The following is a 19,199-nucleotide window of genomic DNA, read 5'->3' on the forward strand; positions in this document are numbered from 1 at the left end:
CAATGACTTATGCTGTAAGCCTGTATAGGATCTGTACTGGCTTATAGCAAAAACTCTCAACAAATCGTAACTCATCATCATTCGTCCAGACAGTAATAAACGGCAATGTTTCGGCCTTCACGACGAATATCTTAATATTTTATTGAAAATACCGCTGCAAATGCACAAGCACTATATAGTTCTATATATATTATGATAAAATTTTCGCTGTTATTTCACTAGGTCCATATGATCATTCTGCTGGTACCTTAAAATGGCAAATCCTAGAGAAACAAAAAAAAATATTATACTCAGGTGTACATAACGCGAAATGCATTCTAACGAACATGTAATCCTTTGAATTCTGCGGTAGTCGGAAATATGCTTTGACGATTAGTTGACTATGCGCCGACATAGTTTCCGATACGATTCGCGGGTGTAATTTTTTTAATGAAACTTTTATAATATTCTTAATTGTTGTATAATAAGTGCAATACTTCTAAGTAAGCTATAAAGAGGCGTTTTATTATCATTATATGCCAACCTTTAAAGGTTACAATAGCCTCAGTCCCAAAGCTTCCTACCCATTTGTCGAAGCAGACGTTGAACTGGTTACATATATGAATAAGAAATATTCAATTGTATTCTGTGTATGCGAAATCTTACAGAAGGAAAAAAGACTGAGGCAAACAAGCTAAGCAACCATGAAGGAATTTACAATACCGGCCTCGCTAGAGGACATGTCCTCTACAGACATGGGGACATATATGATGCGCCAGGCCTGGGACTCGCGTCAAATTGTTACCGCTTATAAAGAGTGGCAGAATAAAGGCGTTGTACTCGATGATGTTCCGGAACTCGTCCCTCTCTTCTATTCTGCAATTTTGTGAGTGTTCTTTTGTCTTTCACTAAAGTTGTGAAAACGTTCTGTACATTCTATGAATATTCTGTTGTTTGTTCCATCTGAGCTGGACGAGACCTGAAAGAGACTATGATTTTTAATTGATTTGAGCACGTTATCATACAATTTGGTATCTTTTGATAAAAAAAAAAACAGGCATTCGAGTGATTTTTGAAGCAATAACCACGTTTGTTCGATTTACTTGCATATATACAATATAAAAGATAAAATCGTCTCTAAAAAGGCATAATTAAATTTTAGAGAACCTTTATCACATTATTTTTAAATCGGCAGCTGTTCTTTTTTAAGTCACAATTTTTAAAATAGTTCGGACTACTTCATACCTTGCACAAAAAGTGCATATACGTATCAGTCTTACTGTGATAATATAATAAGTCTCACTAAGATTACCTCAGAAAATTAATAGGCATAACGAAATTGAATTACAGAAAAAAAGGGAAAAATATTTCCAATTTTGAAAGTAGTCTCTTCGGTTGCAGACGACAATCTATGTTTAGAACAAAATTTCGCTATCGATGGTTACAAGTTTTCAGCGAGTAATCCAGGTAAAACGTCTGTGACATTTTGGGTTCTACAGAGTTATATTAGAGATTTCTTGTGACTACACAAGTTGTTAAATCCTGACTGAAAACGCCAAAGGTCTCGTTTGCTCAAGTTATTCGAGTATTCTTAGCGTCCTCGCAGCCTATTTACAAATCAACAGTTATAAAGCACAGGCCGATGTAATGTTTTTGTGGACATATATGTTTCTTTTGGACTGTCAACTTCATTTTTCAGAAACATATCAGACCTAAGCGAGTTCATGCTGACCGACCTATGGCGTTTAATTTTCAAATATGTCAATAAGCTCGACTCAGCTTTACGCAAAGTTGCCCAAGGTGAACATCCCGGTCCAGAGGAACGGCGGTGCCTGTCTATTGAAACTACCATTGTCGTGTATTTCTTTGGACAGTATATCCAGGCGGTAAACGGTGAGACCAATAAGAGCTCTGTAGCATTTGATCCTGTGGCAGAGAAACAGAAGAAGGGGCGTAAGAAAGGTCCACAAGGAGTTGGTCGTTTTGCAAACTGGGAGACAGAACGAATCACTGCCCTTGAGGCAATCCTGCAAATCTTCGAAGCGCCTTTGAAGGATATACTTTCAGCCAATGTGGCAGATCAACTAGGTAATACAACGGCTCATATGGTCTACCGATTATTAGGAAACGTCTCTGTATGCAGAGATAGTGAAAGCAGCGACCTTTGTGTGGGACTGCTCACCTTGCTTGTGACTCGCTACGGACACGGTGCTTTGTGCCCGTACCAAATACCAGCTTTACTGTCAACCTCAGAACATGCAGTTCCAGTCCTTGGGCGAGTCTTTGATGAAATCGTCAACCGTCATTCTTATGTAGCGCTACTGCCGGACCTTATGCGAGAATCAACAGCGCTGTCCGACACAGCGCCAGGGGACTCGTTGGTTATCAAGAACACAGCAGAATTCCTTCTTCAGCTTTGCAAGCGCATTGGCACTCACCTACTGAATTTGCTGGCATACATTGATGCCCTTCTCAATTCACCGAACTTTTCTTTAAGAAACGCTGCGCTGTCGGCCATGGGCGAATTGGTAAATGAAATTTTAATCCCTTTGCCTTCCCTGCCAACGTAATTATTTTTACAACGTACCCGTTTTTATGCTATTTTCTTAGGTTAAACTATACTTAATACTAAATTTCGAAGTGAACAACAACCTGTCAGTTCGTTAAAGGTTGATTCATTTTCTAAAGATATAAAATGCAAAATGATAACTTACGCTTTCTGAATTAAAAATTTCGAGTCCCGCCATTCACGTTAAGCATTGTCGCAGAATGCTTGCATAATATTAGCACTTTTTACCTAGTCTTAAGAACTGCAGTTAACAATTATTGTTATTAAGTAAATAAGTGCGCTTTGTGCTTGTATTTAGATAAAAAGTGTATTAACAAAAAAGGACCTAACGGAAAAAGAAGAAAGAATTCGTGATCAGATACTGGAGGAGATTATGTCGCACAGCAACGACTTATCATCGCACGTTCGGGTGCGTTCTGTTAAGTTGTTGAGCGAGCTATTGCAGTCGAATAGTCTGCCTATAGCGAGACAACCTGAGATTGTATCTCTCGTGGGTCGACGACTCTCTGACATAACCGCCCCTGTCCGCAAAGCGGCTGTACAATTCCTTATGGACTATGTCGACTACAACACATTTTTAAGCGAAATGGACCCTGCAAAACTTGATGATATTATTGAAAAAAAGCAAGCGGTTGTCGCCGAGCTTCGTGAAGAAATTGGAGTAGACCAGAAAACTATGGACGAGTGGGATGAGGTCTCAGCTAAAATGATGTCCTACTTTCGCGAACATGGTAAATCATCAATCATTACGCGAAAGAAACATGATGCATTAATTATCTAAATGCACGGACGTGTCCAGCATCTTTCTGTATATATAAATATATACATAGCGTATTAATCCGATCGTTTCATTACAAGCGTCTGCGTGTCTTACGCAATATAGTTTTATTTGAGTAAATGCATGCATTTTGAAATAAACAGTGAAATATATATAAGAGTACGTTTATTCCAACTCTTCTTAACATTGTGGAAACCAACATCCGTAATAAGACATCATATGTCCAAAAACGTTGTATCTAACAAAATGCAGTTCCAAGAGCTTATGTATGACTTAGATCAAGCTCTGAATAAGTTCTATGCATTCTGCTAAAATTTTACTATTTTTTTCTTACCTATTTTTTTCTATCTTATCTACTATCTTTTTCAGATATCCCTCCGATGCCAAAGGACATGAATGACCTAGAGCGTCCTAAAGGCTCTGTTCAAAAGGAGCTGAGTAACGTCACCAAACTCTTGGATGACGGAAAATTTACAGAAGCTCTGCAACTCGTTCAAAGGTGTTTCTATTGGTTCCAGGAATGTCCACTCTTTGCCAAGAACGATACAGAAAAAAATAGAGATAGTGCAAAGAGTAATGATGATGGCAAAGAAGAGCGCACCGAAGAAAAGCAATCACAAGATACACTAGGGGATTTTGAAAGAGAAAATGACGAATCGGAAGAAAATAGTGATGGAAAGGTCGATGATAATAGTTCTAGAAAACAAAACCGAAAATCTCGGACAAATAAAACAACTATCAATTGGTTTACCGTTGCAATGAAAGTATACATGCGCAAACCGCCCAAGAAGGCAAAGAAAAACCAGAACCTTGATGAGCATGATGAGATGAACAGTTCACACGAGTTAACGGAGCAGGTACGGCCAACCGTGCATACATAATGCGTTACGTTCACAGTATAGGGAGACAATAGCATGCATAATTAGAAAATCATATACAGAGTCCAAATAAACAAGCTTGAATAGGCTGGATTACATCGTCAGACCGATACAGCTAAATTTCTGGCTGTGTAACTTGGATCCTAATGGGTTGAGTCTCGTTTTTGCAAGAGATTTGAGATCAGCTGGATTTTGGGAAATTTTAAACTTTTTCGTATAGAATAACTTACAACAAATATCAATTACTAACTTTAGGAGACGAAGTCTGTTGGTAGTATTCTTTTAAATGATCACGTCACCAAAAATATAATGTGTTTCTTAAGCAAGATAATTATTTTCGTCATTTGTACGTTCTTGCGATTTACTTTAGCAAATCCAAACCGAGCATGAAATTCTGGTGTCAAAGTTGGAGAAGCACGAGAAAGAGTTGGTGGCATTATTGCAGCTTAAACACTACCTAACGGTCTACTCAGCAGCATTGCCACAAATCAACCTAATGCTGCAATCGAAGACACCCTCTGATATCCTGGCGGCTATTTCCTTCTTCGTACATATAATAACCGCTGGCATACCCGTAGGCACGCGCAGTATCTCAAATATGGCTCATCTATACGGTCACAAGGAGGAGTCAGTGAAGAAAGCTGTCGAGGCTGCTTTCGAAAACCTGTATTTGACATGTGACTCGAGCGACATCCGAAAAAACTGCGTGAGTGTCGCTAAAAAGCTCATCGGACTCCTGATGCACTGCAACACAAACGAAATGGAAAGATGGGGCCGTGTAATTGCGGATTTAGTTGCCACGAGAAAAATACCAAGTGATGTCGTTATGGTGAGTGAGCGCCTGCAAATAAAGCATCTAATGTATGTAAGTTAAATTAGAGCCGCAGCTCTAATATGATTCTATTTTATGTTGTTGCAGTAGCTAACAATTATTAACATGAAATTATAACGAATATGTCATCACTAGAGTTCAGTTGTAGATTTCTTGTGAAATATAACAAACATCGATTGCAACTATGACGTTGCAGGTCTTCTTCGAGATCGTCATGCAGAAACTAGGACCGGAGCAAATGTTTACCAGGGTGACCGCCCTCCTTCTGATCGCCAAGTGTTCTCTTAAGAAGCCTTCTATTGTTCAGGCGAATCTAACTACCATACAGGAGCTCATATCAGAACCAGCATTTACTAAGTTGGTACACTTTATCGAATATCGAATATAAATTATTGTTTAAAATACTATTTGCAACAAGCAAGTAAGCAGATTATTTCACACATATAACCATAATTTCAATAAATTTCCATTACCTTACATTGCCGCAAGTCTCATAAAGATGATGAAAGCTCTAAGATCTAATGAATGATTACGATGAGGAGGTGTCATTTTATTAAATTTTCTTTAAATAATAACAAAGACTGTTGTATGACGTTGTACTAGGACAAAAAATTGATGTTGTATTATGCATTCTCTATTAGAAATAATGTTCTACTGGGTCATGAGTTTCAACTTTGCCTTATCTCTTAAAATTGCACCTTTTTTTCGGTCATTCGCAGATGTTGTATCATGGCCTTATCCAACCTCGAGTTAGAAGTCCGGTGGGATATTGACCACGAGTGTTACGGAATTATTACGAAGGTTTTTGTTGCCAATTTGACAAATTCTCAGTGGTCACAATGGCCAAGCAGCTTTTTTGCAGCTACTGAGCTTATTTTTAAAACGGCTAAACAACCTATCAAACTTCTGTCGAATATTGTCAACAATATTCTCGCTGTTTTCAACGACAAATCGGTATGTAGATCACGTTTATACGGAAAACATATACAATCGAGCTGTTATTGGCTAGGAAGTTAGCATCTTGTTTAAAACAGCGTTATATTAATGGTAGAAAACAGGTCCTTTAGAAGGACGCTTATTCCTAATCATTCGTAGCACCCAACAGCAGCATATAGAAAAACGTTATGGAAAGCCAACTAATGAGTACAATATGGTGCCATTACTATTGAGCTAGAGTTGCAGCAGTTACGGTGCTGGAATAAATAACATTTTGTTGCTTAGCAATAGGAATGTCAGTTGACCGCACAAATTTCAACTTCGTATTACGGTTTGAAAGCTTGAGCTAATGAGACATTGCACAATTGTTAAGACTTAAAGAAACTAACGTGATACCTGTAAATATAATTTTCGTGTGTTTCGCTTGTTGTAGTCCTCTCTGCAGTGCTCCCGAATTTTGTCGATGGTCCAAGCTATTGCAGCTCGACTATACGTTTTCATGGATATCGATTTTTATGGAAAACTACAGGATGGTAAAAAGAAGGAAACAAAAAAGGGCCGAAGCGGAAGAGAAGCTACTAGCCGAGGGAAGGGCCGTAAAAGTTTATCCGAGTCTCGACGTAATGCCTCAGCAAACGCATCGGTGCTCGTGGATGATGCAGACCAAAGCGTTCTGGTTGGAGCCGTTGCAGATGAGACCGATGCTGAACTGGTCATTTCGCTGATGGAGAACGAAATTATGGCTGAAGAGCATTTCTTAGGTGCCTTTCTTCCATTTATTGTTAACATTCTTAAACACCATAAGGAGTTCCCGTGTTCACGACTGCAGCAACAGGCGACAGTATCGCTAATCAGTCTTATGCTACTTAGTAATCTAGTATATGATAATTACATATCTCTTATCTTCACCATTCTCGAGAGATCGCCCGATGAACTGCAACGTCAATGCATTGTCACCTATATTCCTGATCTTTGCAAGTCGTTCCCGAACTCTTTTGATCCCTGGACAACAAAGGTAGATGCATTCTTAGCTGTTTTTCTTATTCTGTAGAAGATATTCATGTTAGCGAATTACGCTTTCGTATAAATCAACTTGAATTACCTGGCTTATCTCATTTGCTGCTATAAATTAAGGCTCATCCTGAAATTTTTTATTTTGTGCCTGTCTCTCTAAATAGGTGTACGAGATCCTGAAGCGCGAACGCTCCTTCAATGTACGCCGAAAATGCATTCTGATTTTATCAGATTTGATCATGCACGATCAAATTAAAGTGAAGGGTACGATTAGCGATGTGGCTTGCTGCTTACTAGATCCGCATGCGGACATTGTGCGTATGACTGAATCGTTATTTCAACAGCTGGCCATGAAAAACAATTCGCTTTATAATGTCCTACCCGACATTATCTCACGATTGTCTGATCAGCAGTTCGGCGTGGAACAAAGCGATTTCAATAAAATAGCTAGCTTTCTTTTTAAGCAGCTCAGCAAGGATAAGAAACTGGAAAATTTTGTTGAGAAACTTTGTGGTCGATTCCGTTCATCAACGTACGTATCGGGAAGATCTTCTAAATATAGAAACGTTTTAACAACTTAATATATAAAACCTGACAGTGGCATACGTTGTCAAAAGTGAAGTTCAGATTAGATGCGAATTCTTTTTTTTGAAAACATTTTACGAATACATTGTTTTCTGCTTTGCGCTGCAGGATGTTGAATTTCTTAGTAACATTGTAAAATAATTTAGCTATATCAAAGCGAGGAAGCAAAAGCTTAGATTGATTCGATTTCGTTATTATGCCTTTCTAAATGATATCGGGTTATAATAAATTGTTACCATCGCCGAGCATGACGAGCTTAGGGGGATAAACAGCATTTGGAAACCTTTTGTTTACATATGTTAGTTTGCATTGCGCCATTTTTGAAAGGAGAAAATTTTAATAGAGTGACTTGTGGTTGTCGAGGGCAATTAGTTTAACGGTCATTGACTTTAAATAATTGTACTGAATCGCACAGAACGGACATGCAGTGCCGAAACTTGGCCTTCTGTCTTAAGCAGATTCCTTATACGGAGCGTAGTCTTCGCAAATTGATCGATAATGTGTCCTGCTATGCGGACAAGCTCATCGACAACGACATTTATGATGCTTTCGTGAGCATCTGCATTCAAACGGCCAAAGGTGCCAAAAGCGAACTCAAGGTAGGTTTTGCCGTACAGGACCTTAGATCGAAGGTGCACTGCTATCAATATTATATAGATTTATATGTATAGTTGGCTCAAAGAATACCTCTTTCAACCAATAATTGCACTGTAATGTCGCTTTTATTCACTAAAATTATGTTTGCTATAACATACAGCTGGTGGTGACAGAGTTCGAAAATTGTCTCGACGAGGCGCGAAGTACGTCCGATGAAGGTAAGGAGAGCAATGCCGAGAGTAAGGATGGAGTCACTGAAAGTGAAACTTCATCGCAAACTTTTCGCACCACGTCGCAGAGAATAACGATGTCCAGCCAAGGTCACAAAGCGGGCAGCATCACATCCACGAGAGGCAAGTGCACTATAGAAGCAATCCCGTTAAAGCATTGACAATTAAACCCCAAAGGGATAAGCACAGTACAGCAGTAGATGTGTAAAGCAACTTTAGTAAAGAAAAGCCATAGCACACAGATGGCCACTTGCGAGGATTCTCAAGTGACATGTTATATCAAACGAACCAGAACGAATTAACTCTAACAAATTGGCAAGAAGCTTCTTACTATTCATTCAATAGAGATATATTATTATGAAGAACATCCTTCAATGAATTGCACCAATGTTTTCGGTTAATCAGTGTAGAAAAACATACATACCTAATCGCGGATGTTACTTGCGGATGTTCCGCGCGGGCCACGGTGGATTTTAAATATTAAGGATTCATTAAAGTTTGACAGAGTAATAGAGAATTTTAAAAAGGAAAGTAAATTTCAGGTCGTCGAACAGCTGCAAAAACACCAGGGAAGGCGCCCGAAACGCCGGGGCGGTGGAAGAAAGTTGCTAACCTAATGGACAGTGATTCCGAAGAGGAGCAGCAAGTTTCAGACGTTGAAATTATGGTGGAGAAACGATCGAGTCGACAGCTCAAGGTTTGTTGCCCTTCTGTAAATTATTCAGTATCATTATGTACGCGAATCTTTGATAACAGCTACTTGCGCTTATTTATACATGCGCATTCATCTAATTGACACAGTTTATGCCTTTAAATCTCAGTTCAGGGTTTATCGCTGTCTGTGCGAGTACGTCCAATTCACTTTTGATACCGACTAAATGATTTCTCAAGTTTTCTACAGGTTTTCGTAACGCAGTACTATTCTAAACTACGAAAAATGAATTGATCTGACTTTACGACAAGTTTTTTTCTTTATGATAAATACGTCTATCTATGATTTATGCGTGGGAAAGGGCCAGAGTATCGACAAATTGACCCAATTAGATACCATAACGTGTTGCATCAAGGGTGTGCTTATATATACTATCTATTGTGGAAAACACGCGTAGGTGAACTGCGTTAACAAGTAAAAAATCACAAGAGACTTTAGAGTATCCACGGCCATCGGATTGCTATTAATTGGTGTGCTGATGTTATCATTATAGACTAGCAAACGCACCTCAATAACCATTATTTGCATATATTATCTCCCGAAGTAATTATTGTTAATATCTTTCCCTTATGTGCCTAACGATAATAATGAGTTTATTATTCTGCAAGGCCAATGTTACGGTAATAATCACTTACGGTCGTGGTAAGTTTCAATATAATGGCTCGTAACTATGCAGAGTTGCCGTTATAGTTGGTTTAGTAGGAAGATTAGCTTTCGTCTGCTTTTCATTTCTCCAAACAATAACAAGCAATATCATTTCGAATAAAAAGCCTTCTGGAGCATTCCAAAAATGGTGTTACATTAAAAAAATTGTTTGTTTCTTGTATAAAAAGTGAAGTCGACATAACCACTTTAATTTTAATTTAAACGCAGGGATGTAAAAACTATCAATGAATGATCTGTTGCTGACAGTGCAACTGATTGTACGGAGATTACAAAGGATTACGTATATCATACATGTGTAAAAATTACATTCAACCTGCCCTCCTTTCAAAAACATAACTTCTAGGTTTAGTAGGTGAAGATTACTTTGTTTAACTAAAGAAATGTCTGCTCGATCCCTGATGTGGAACGCTCATAATTCGCGTGCGAAAATGGATAGCTAAGTTTAATTTCTTAATGTTGTGTCTTATGACTGCTATGGTTTCAGCGTTTAAACGCCGAAGGAATGCCCGTTAGTACCCACACATCGAAAAGGACCCGAAGGTAGCGATTACTTGGATTCGCCTAATTAGAAGGTGCTTATTCTGCAGATCAGTGACCGGGCTGCTTAAAATCATTAGCCTGGCTACAGAAAAAAAGACAAGAGCTTACATTGTGAAGCTCATATTTTTCTTCGGTTTAAATATGATAAACTTAGCCATAGATACGCAACAATTATCGCGGTGGCGTGAAAATTTGTTTGTACACGTAATGGATATGCAAACTGATAAAATAGTATTTGAGAGACACGAAATTGTACAATTAATTTCCTAGCACTCAAATAAAGTTATTTTAACAATTATATATATGTGAAATAACTAAATTTCTCTTGTACAGATAACGTAATATAGAAATATTCTCAGTATATGTATAAATGTAGTACTGTGCCTTTATGATTTAGAGAAGCATGGAAAACTATTTTTAACCTTTTAGCAAAAATCTATTTCCTTAGACCCATACCACAAAATATTTAATCGCTATCCACTTCGTGTGGTTTTGAAATGAGATCCAGAACATTTTGTCGAATAGTTGATTTAGCTGTTCGACTGAATTTGAAAAGGACCCTTACACAACCTCAATTAGGCATCTTCTACGGGCAAGTTAAAAAAGAAAACTGCTTGGGAGAAGTTAAACATACTGTAGGAGAACCTGAATTTTCCACAGCTAATCGTAGGGGGTACATAACGTAGGGTCAAAGAAAAACGGCCTATCTTCTAAGAATGCAAAATCCAAGTCCAAAATCAAGCTTCTTCTCGGCATGTTTTTCGAGCATAAAGGGTCGTGCACTATAAGCTCATGTTAAACAGTTATACTATCACTGAGATGTATTACTGCGAGATTATAAGACATAATAAGATAAGATGCTGTCTGCTATGATAGGGCTGAACTCTAAAAAAAATCATGGAGTCTTCACCACAATAACGCACCGCCTCATGCATCATTGCGTTTTTTGTAAAAAAAACTTGATGCCTTTATAACTGTAACTCCTTTGCAGCACTCCGTGAGCTCTTTTCGGAACTCAAGAAACACCTGAAAAGTAGTGTTGAAAAGATCACGACGCACGGACGCTAAGATCATGAACGCAATCATACATAACTGCGGTATAAATACTGTTCTGTAATAAAGCAATATCAGCTTCACCGATCCATATGTTGTAGAACTATTAGTTTATTTGGACCGGATTACTGAGCTTCTCATGACTCCGACATCGCATATTTTTCCGCTTTTCGAAATTAACCTGATTTTTCTGTTTTTTTTTTTACACGCCTCAATGTTTAGCTAGCCCTTTTGTACTCGTTATTGGCCGTGAACCACTTGTATAAGCTTCACAGGTGACTAATGCATAATTTTCAAGGGCCAAGCCAAATGCATAGATGGTATAACTCAGTTGACAAGGGCTTCTCGCGACCTTAAATGCTAATGACAACGCTATTTTATTCAGTCAACAAAAAACTATCCCTTCACCAAACTCATATTACTTAACTGCTTAGCCACCTGAAGGTAGGACCTTTAAAATGCGTTCTTTTTGGCAAAAAAAAAAGTTTTCATAACAATAACAAAGCGTGAGGTATCCGAACGTGCTACGCAACCACTATTAAAAACAATTTTAAATAACTGCTTCTTTGCTAAAATAGCAATCTTCATCATAAAAATAACCGAACCGAGCCAAAAAAAAACAATGTTTAACATGTATTGACTCATTCTTTTACTGAACGAAAGCATAAAATTAAACGAACCCTATGAGTAACTATAGCATTCTAGATAAAAGCTGATGCCGCGAATCGCACGTGACTCATGTGCGTGAGTAACTCCAACGTCGAAATATTTACATACAGGTAAAGCATATTATCATCCATCCTAAAATAGCAGCAGTATAACTAGTGTCACCGCCATCGTGTACTGACAGCGTCTCTATTTACCAAGCTTGAAGATATACGTAATTTGTGATTGACAGTAATTTTAACATTAAAACTAGCTATAATGGTATTAAGTACCTGATACAAAGTAGGTACTTGATAGAGGGAGTTGAAGATTCCACGCCCACCGTATTAAGAAGCCAGCTGCTCGTTTGACCCTCTGCGGCGATAAAGCGCCGGAAAATTGTATGAAGCAATTTCACAGGTCCTCTATACACTTCCAGTCTTATTCATTCTAATTTACCGTTGCAAGCTTTCAATCAAGAAAATGTCTTTCGGCTTCTCATTTGAACGCAGTAGACAGAATTTGCTCTTTGAAATAAATGGTTGCGTTGCCAACATTACTATATATATATGTTAAATAATGGTATGTAATTTCCGGCAACGTGGTTCATCTATAGGATGTAGGACTAGGACGGTGACAATTTATCGAAGGTATAGGTTCAATATTAAATGTTGTAGCTTGTTGCATATCAGGCTTTGGTTGTATTTATAACTCTTATGGCTTAGAACGCTTGCCAACTCCCATAATAAGGAACAAGAAAATAATTGCAAAACTTCGCTTGTATTACCTTACTGTTCTTCTTTAATTCGCTATTATAGTGCGAACATCATCACTATGTAGTATAGTTCATCAGATTTTTATTTCTATGTTATCGTATTTAACGAATAGCTAGAACTGCTGGAATTAAGTACCTGCTATTTTGCAAAGATGCGTTTATCACTCCGCCGAATACAAAAATCATCCGCATTTTACTTGTCTTCTGGCTTTGGACTGCAAGACTCAAGTAACCTAACCTATAAACCAATCTAAAACAACAAGATTTTGTGTTCATAAATTGCCTCCTCTACACGAGTATTCACTGTGTAAGGCCAGGAAGAAGCGCGCGGTGATCTCCAAATGATTTTGCGGCGACAGTCAGAGCAGGATGAAGACATTCAGTGTTTTTTTCAGCAAGGCCTATTAAAAAAATAATTTCAGATAATAATGCAACTTTTTGTAGACTTTTCACACTCTCACGAGACAAGACAAACATCCTTAATAAAACCCTGTTGGCACTACGTGACATTCGATTCGAGCTATAGCTCAGAAACATATTTCTTTCTTTTACTAAACAGCCGTACTTTCCAGTCACGTGACCATGGTGGTGCCACAATATCCTGTACTTTATAATGCTTTCCTTATAAATGCTAATTTTTAAGTACCCCACATAGTTATTCTATGTAGTCCTTTATCGCAATATGGGTAGGGAGATGGTACTTCTATGATGATTGATAACACTGTGAATGTTCTAAGCACCAGTCAACCTAGAAGTTAAGAAGAATAAGGTACCAACTTCTACCATCTTCTCCAGTAATTTACAGTAAATATGGGATGTGCTTCGCTATAACGATGGACTCATCGTGAACTTGTTAAGGGCTTTTAATCAAGCATCAATCAGATGAAAACATTTTTAGTGGAAGTAATTCTCTATTTTTTTTTTAATTTAAAAGAAATAGAGATTCAGTTTAGGGAACAATTTACAAAATTTAGAGAAACACTTCCAGTTCTCTGAAAATGCTTTTTTCAGCAAAGATACGTAATTTAGCTCCTCAAATAGCCATAAACCCTTTTGCCAGTATCTCCGGCAGGAAGATGGGCTAGTGTGACCCATTTCCAACGCAAGTGAGAAGTATTTCTGTTTCGATACCTCCGGGACGGTTCCACTACTCAGAATCTGTATGGCCCGTTTTGCAAGCTAAGCGAATCTATTGACTGTAAGGGTACTGTCAGGCCTAAGGACCTGTTCTATTTCTAAACGTGTGCTACTAGTGACCTATGAGCTCTTTCTCTCCGTGTGCTTTCCCTATAGTACGAAACTAAAGCTCAAACGAATGAGAAAAACCCATACATGGCTTTTATGTCATCCATTAACGTGGCTCTGCTTCCTCTGCCTTAAGCTTCATTATATTTTATGGATGTTCCCAAAGACCCTCCTTAGCTTCTAGTAGGTGTTTCTTCCGGCAACTCCTTTTGCTTTTAGAAATCTTTTTTAAGCGTCACTCTTGCGTTGTTTGTAGTTACTAGACGTCTTATCGAATTCTTGCGGACAGCCAGAAATTCCTATTGACCGTAGTTACTTCCTAATTCTGCTGCATTTGCGCCCTGTTTTTGCATTTCACCAGTTTTTAAGCTATTCCGGATCTTTTTTCTTACAATGAAACATATATACACTTCCACTAGACGCTGTAAAATAGTCGTGTCTTATAATTTTCCGCGCCAGGCTATGTTAACGATGACTCTTTTTTTAACATCTCAAGCCTTTAGTTGAAATGATACGTTTGCCGACGCTATCTGTATGCTGTCATACGATTCATTTCGAAGTCGTTCGCAACCCAGATCATAAACTTGTGCTTCGGGTGGACCATATCATGAGATCAATCGATAAGGCCTCGGATACTTATTAAAAGGGAGTAATCGATTATGCGTTTAGCGTTTACAAGGCCTCAGTAATCACCTGTTTGCCTATTACGTACGTTCCCTAGCTGTGCGGGCCGGGCTTTTTATGATAAGGCTGTGGTAAATTTTTCAGCGGTAAGTACCGTTACTTAATTTGCTTCTTTCATTGACTTTATATGGGCTTCAAAAGGGTTCACTTTCCAGGTCCGCTTAAGTTGCAGTAACATTGCTATTAGGGACACATGTACCTTTGAATCTCACCGCTGCGCAACCCCTGTCTTTTTTGCTTTTCGTCTCATTACTAGCAACATTCCTGCTGCAAACATCCTGATCCCTGTCCGTAATCAAATGTCCATGAACAAGTGACTTATTCGACTCTCTAGGTGGTAACCGCTTCATCCTTCTCCGGTTTGCTATTTCTTGGCGAAGGGCATAAATCGCTTTGCTCCATGGCATGGAGTGCCCTTCGCATCTTTCAGGTCTCTTTCAGCCTCGATGTGCGAAATGGCGCTACTTGCATTGTTTGTACTTTCGAGTATTTTGACCTCTTGAGTTGAACTCTGCCTAAAAATTGTCGACGCTTAGCTATCTAGTGTTTTTTGTGGTGCTAAAAGATAGATCAGAAGTTCAAGGATTTGCTTTAGGGCGAAGTCCGCACTCAGCGCATGTTTGTCTGAATGCTGTCTTAATCTTTCGGGCAGTCCGTGGTGCTGACCGCGAGTTTCTTTTTATTACAGTTTCAATAGAAAGAGCTTTTCGTACGATTTCTTGCCATATTCCTGTCTCTTCAACAAGTTGGTTTATGCATTCTGCAATCACAAGACCCATTTGATGACATTTTTGGCAGCGAAGCTCCGAGCTTCCTTTTAGCAGCAGTCTTAGTTAAAAACCTCGTTACAATAAACGTTTTATCCGTGGTAACTCTAATCGGCATGTTCAAAATGTAAGCCAAAAGAGCATAAAAATAACTGGTGACCTTTACAGCCATTCTCCCGACTAGACTGATAAATTTTTCAGATCAGTCTTTTCCAGTTTAACCTGACCCATTGGATACCCAACACCTTCAGGAAGCCTTCTTATCCTTTTTGTCAGCCTTTCTTGATCAAAATCCTCATACGCCATTTTGTGGCTCGATTTGAATATTGTCCTTATTAGAATTCACGTTTCGCTGAATCATATATTCAGTATATCAGCGAAAGAAGACCCATCAGCCCGCGTTTTAGAATAACCCCTACTTTGCTCACATCAGGCTCCGACTATTCAGGAACTTTATTGCTTGCAAAACATCTGCAGTTGCAATTTAATAACGGCAATTTCTACTAACTTTCGTAGGTGGCCTTCATCCTCCATACTGATAATATAGAAGAATGCAGCCGCAACCGAGAGGTTTATTAAGAGGCAACTCCGAAAACTTACCCAATCACAGGGCCATTATGAGCTGGCATATATGGCTTCGGCAGACGAGCTAGACCAAAGCCCTTAGGAAGGCCATGGCATCTTCCTTCAATTTCTATTTAGTTCAAATGGTAATTTCGCCCATCTGGGTCATCGCTTCTCTTTAAAGGTTGTTAAATCGGGACGTCATATCATTCCATAGCAGATCATCCGTCGCATCCTTTTCAAGTGCAAGGAGTATATGAAGTAATCCTTCTTTCAGAATGAGCCTCTGGGGCAGGTGGTATGTGTACATAGACCTTTTGATACCCTCACGGCAAGATTTTCCACAGAATTACATCCTTCAATTTCCTCCTGATGATCTGAAAAGAGAGTGTTTTCTGGAGTCGCATGTACAAAAAAATCTTGCTGTTGCTTTCAAGCGCTTCAATAGGTATAGACAGGCAAGCAAGGGAGGCGTACATGACTATTTTTCTTCTGTGCAATCTGCTTGCAAGCCCTGGCTGCTTCCATGATGTTCGAAAAGCAGACTTTCGGGGTGGATGTTGGAATGAATACAGCTGCCCACCCTTTTATCACTATCCCTAGATGTCCAATTTCTTAATAAGATCTCCCAGTGCAGACGAGAAGTTATTTCCAATTTTCCAGAGTTCGGTTCAGAAATCTTTCGATCAGACATATACTTTACAATAGAGGTCCAGCGGCTTAGACGTTGTTAAACCTGCTCTATTCCCAGGTGGTCCTCTTACTATGTCGGGTGTTGGCGGATTGTGGAACAGTGTTCCCGTTTTATACGATTTTCGTGTGAAATGCTTTCATTATTTCTAAACCTTGTTTATTTCAAGGCCGACTTCTGTGACGTAGTCATTAAGAGTTGCTAGAATCTGTTATAAGCGAACTTTATTCACAGCATGCTCTGCGAGGTAATTGGTATACAAGACCGATTCTCAAAATTAGATATCGTCGCTCGGTGCGAAAGGCGAGATTATTAATGCGAAACCAGAGAAACACTGAATTCGTGTTTTTTCTTTACCCCAATTCAACATAGTTCTTCCGCGACGCTATCATCATATTGTATGATCAAAATTCTATGGGACCTATTTCTTTGGCAGTTTAACACCTTCGTTATCATTTATCGTAATGTCAGTTTGGTCGGTACAACAAATTTTGATCCTGAGGATATCGCTGCCTTAGATCCATTAATAATGGGGTCTTAGGAGACTAAAAATGATACTTTGAATTTTTTGTTTATAATTGTTTCCATAAATATTTGACAATATATCAGGCGGCTACAAGCAAATCTACCGGACTTCGAAATTGGATAACTTTTGAACTTGTTAGGCTAGAATAAGGATTTTTTAATATATGTTATTATGTGTGTAATTAGACTTACTTGTTAAACTTTTTACATATTTGTCCCAGTGTTATGGCAGATTCAGGACAGCCATATACCTGCCGTTCTTTTTGTCATATCTATTTCCTCTACTTATGGGCTGCTCGGGATAAATTGTTAGTGGGATATGCTTGTCCATTAATCGCCCTTTTTAGGGCTTGGAAAGTGCGGAATTTCATGGGCTTAGATTGGCAGAATAAGTGGGTTGAGGCCAGCCTTGGATATCCATTTGCTTCATCCAGGTAACTGAGGCATTGTGATAACGGCTGGCATTGTCGTTGCTTTTGATTGCCGTGCCACAGTCCATGGGTCTCTTAAAGAACTCGAAATGACGGCTACATTCATTGTTTCATTTTCAATGAATATCTCATAGTAGCAGATGGCCGTGATGTGCAATGCAGGTATCACCTAACGTCCAAGCCTTTTCAAGATTACTATCGAACTCGGTTTCTCTTAAGGGCAATAACCATTATCTCACCTAGTTCTTTTCTGGCTGAGGGTACAGATTGATGTCTCGTCTACTCGTGTTTCCAATTGATTTGGGATCAAACTACGGGTGACCCATTTTTCACTTAATTTCTGCATTCTCGGTATTTTTGTAACAATTTTGTAATGCGCTTGCTATTTAATGCCCATTTTCACCGACAAAGCTACTGGACTTGTTTATTAGCATGAAATGTACTCTGGGGCAATCGAATCCTAAAAATGCTGGCGAGTATGCGACAAATGAAATACAACAATGTTCTTAGATATTGGGCAACACTTAGCGTTAACGCGCGATCCGTAGCGGATGTTCGCTATAGTCATTTGATTCGATGAATTTAATCTATACGATACTGGCTAAAAAACCATCAAAAAATATGGATCGAAGCCTTATCGCCAGTATCTGCTAAAAGATCATTAAGGGAGAAAATACATTTCAATGCCTGGGTCTACTTTGACTCTACCGCCCGTCCGACTTCTACTACAAATCCTGCCATCGATTACATACACATCTTATTACAGATAATTCCGTTGAAGCCTACTGCATAATTTTTGTGCGTAGTGATTGTCCTTCTAGCTGATTATCAGCTTGACAGTACATAGATGATTAGGCAAACAGTATGACGTCAGTCTGCTAAAACTGCATGCATATCAGACAAGCGTTAACACAGACACGCAGACATTTAGCTTTCATATAAAACTTTCTCGTTTCTGCTAAAAAAAGCAAAAGTGTCATTTCAGCTCTGTGATTGACTGGGATATCTAGGGATCAACGCACACGTGTGAATAATTATTACGGACATTTCTCATTTCCTCTGGTTTTAATTTCGATTTATCTGCCACTTACTAGTCATCGAAGGCCATCATCCCACAATTCACATAAATGGGACCGCGGGCCATCATGGCTTTGTGATGTAACCCGTCACCATCATATCTGGTATAGTTTGCTAGGAGCCGGGAATTGCCAATGGGTATAGGCATCCAAATCAGGAATGCCGGACTAATCGGCTTGAAGCATGAGTATGTATAGCATCGTGATAGATTATGCGCTTTTCCCAAACGCATGTATTGCAGTCATGGCACGTCCTCACTGAGTACGCACTCAAAAACCTAGCAGTCATGCAGATCTTTGCGCTTGCACAGGTTTTACTTAAACAGGTCATGGCATATTAAACTACACTTAATAAAGTTTTTGTTGCTCCGTATAAATGTGTTTGGATGAGAGTGATCGCATGCAATGCATGTATTATTAGCAGGAC

General features: G+C 38.9%; 1 protein-coding gene across 1 annotated transcript; it reads left to right on the forward strand.

The window, feature by feature from the left end:
- Positions 1-683: 683 nt before the first annotated feature.
- Positions 684-10,614, forward strand: Cap-D2 (CAP-D2 condensin subunit). Its single transcript, XM_022795889.2, has 13 exons — positions 684-865; positions 1,679-2,507; positions 2,847-3,279; positions 3,696-4,183; positions 4,575-5,033; positions 5,233-5,393; positions 5,756-5,990; positions 6,406-6,987; positions 7,151-7,518; positions 7,987-8,170; positions 8,329-8,521; positions 8,941-9,095; positions 10,261-10,614. The coding sequence occupies exons 1-13, from the start codon at positions 684-686 to the stop codon at positions 10,318-10,320; spliced, it is 4,329 nt and encodes a 1,442-aa protein (XP_022651624.1). The 3' UTR covers positions 10,321-10,614.
- Positions 10,615-19,199: the final 8,585 nt, after the last annotated feature.

The sequence above is a fragment of the Varroa destructor genome, unplaced genomic scaffold, assembly GCF_002443255.2.
Source record: "Varroa destructor unplaced genomic scaffold, Vdes_3.0 BEIS01000003.1, whole genome shotgun sequence".
Taxonomy (NCBI): domain Eukaryota; kingdom Metazoa; phylum Arthropoda; class Arachnida; order Mesostigmata; family Varroidae; genus Varroa; species Varroa destructor.

Bases quoted from the DNA above. Each gene is read 5' to 3' on its own strand.
- Cap-D2 (XM_022795889.2), top strand. From the start codon at position 684: ATGAAGGAATTTACAATACCGGCCTCGCTAGAGGACATGTCCTCTACA. The intron at 866-1,678 runs GTGAGTGTTCTT...TTCATTTTTCAG, and splicing joins CTCTTCTATTCTGCAATTTT to AAACATATCAGACCTAAGCG. The intron at 3,280-3,695 runs GTAAATCATCAA...TATCTTTTTCAG, and splicing joins GTCCTACTTTCGCGAACATG to ATATCCCTCCGATGCCAAAG.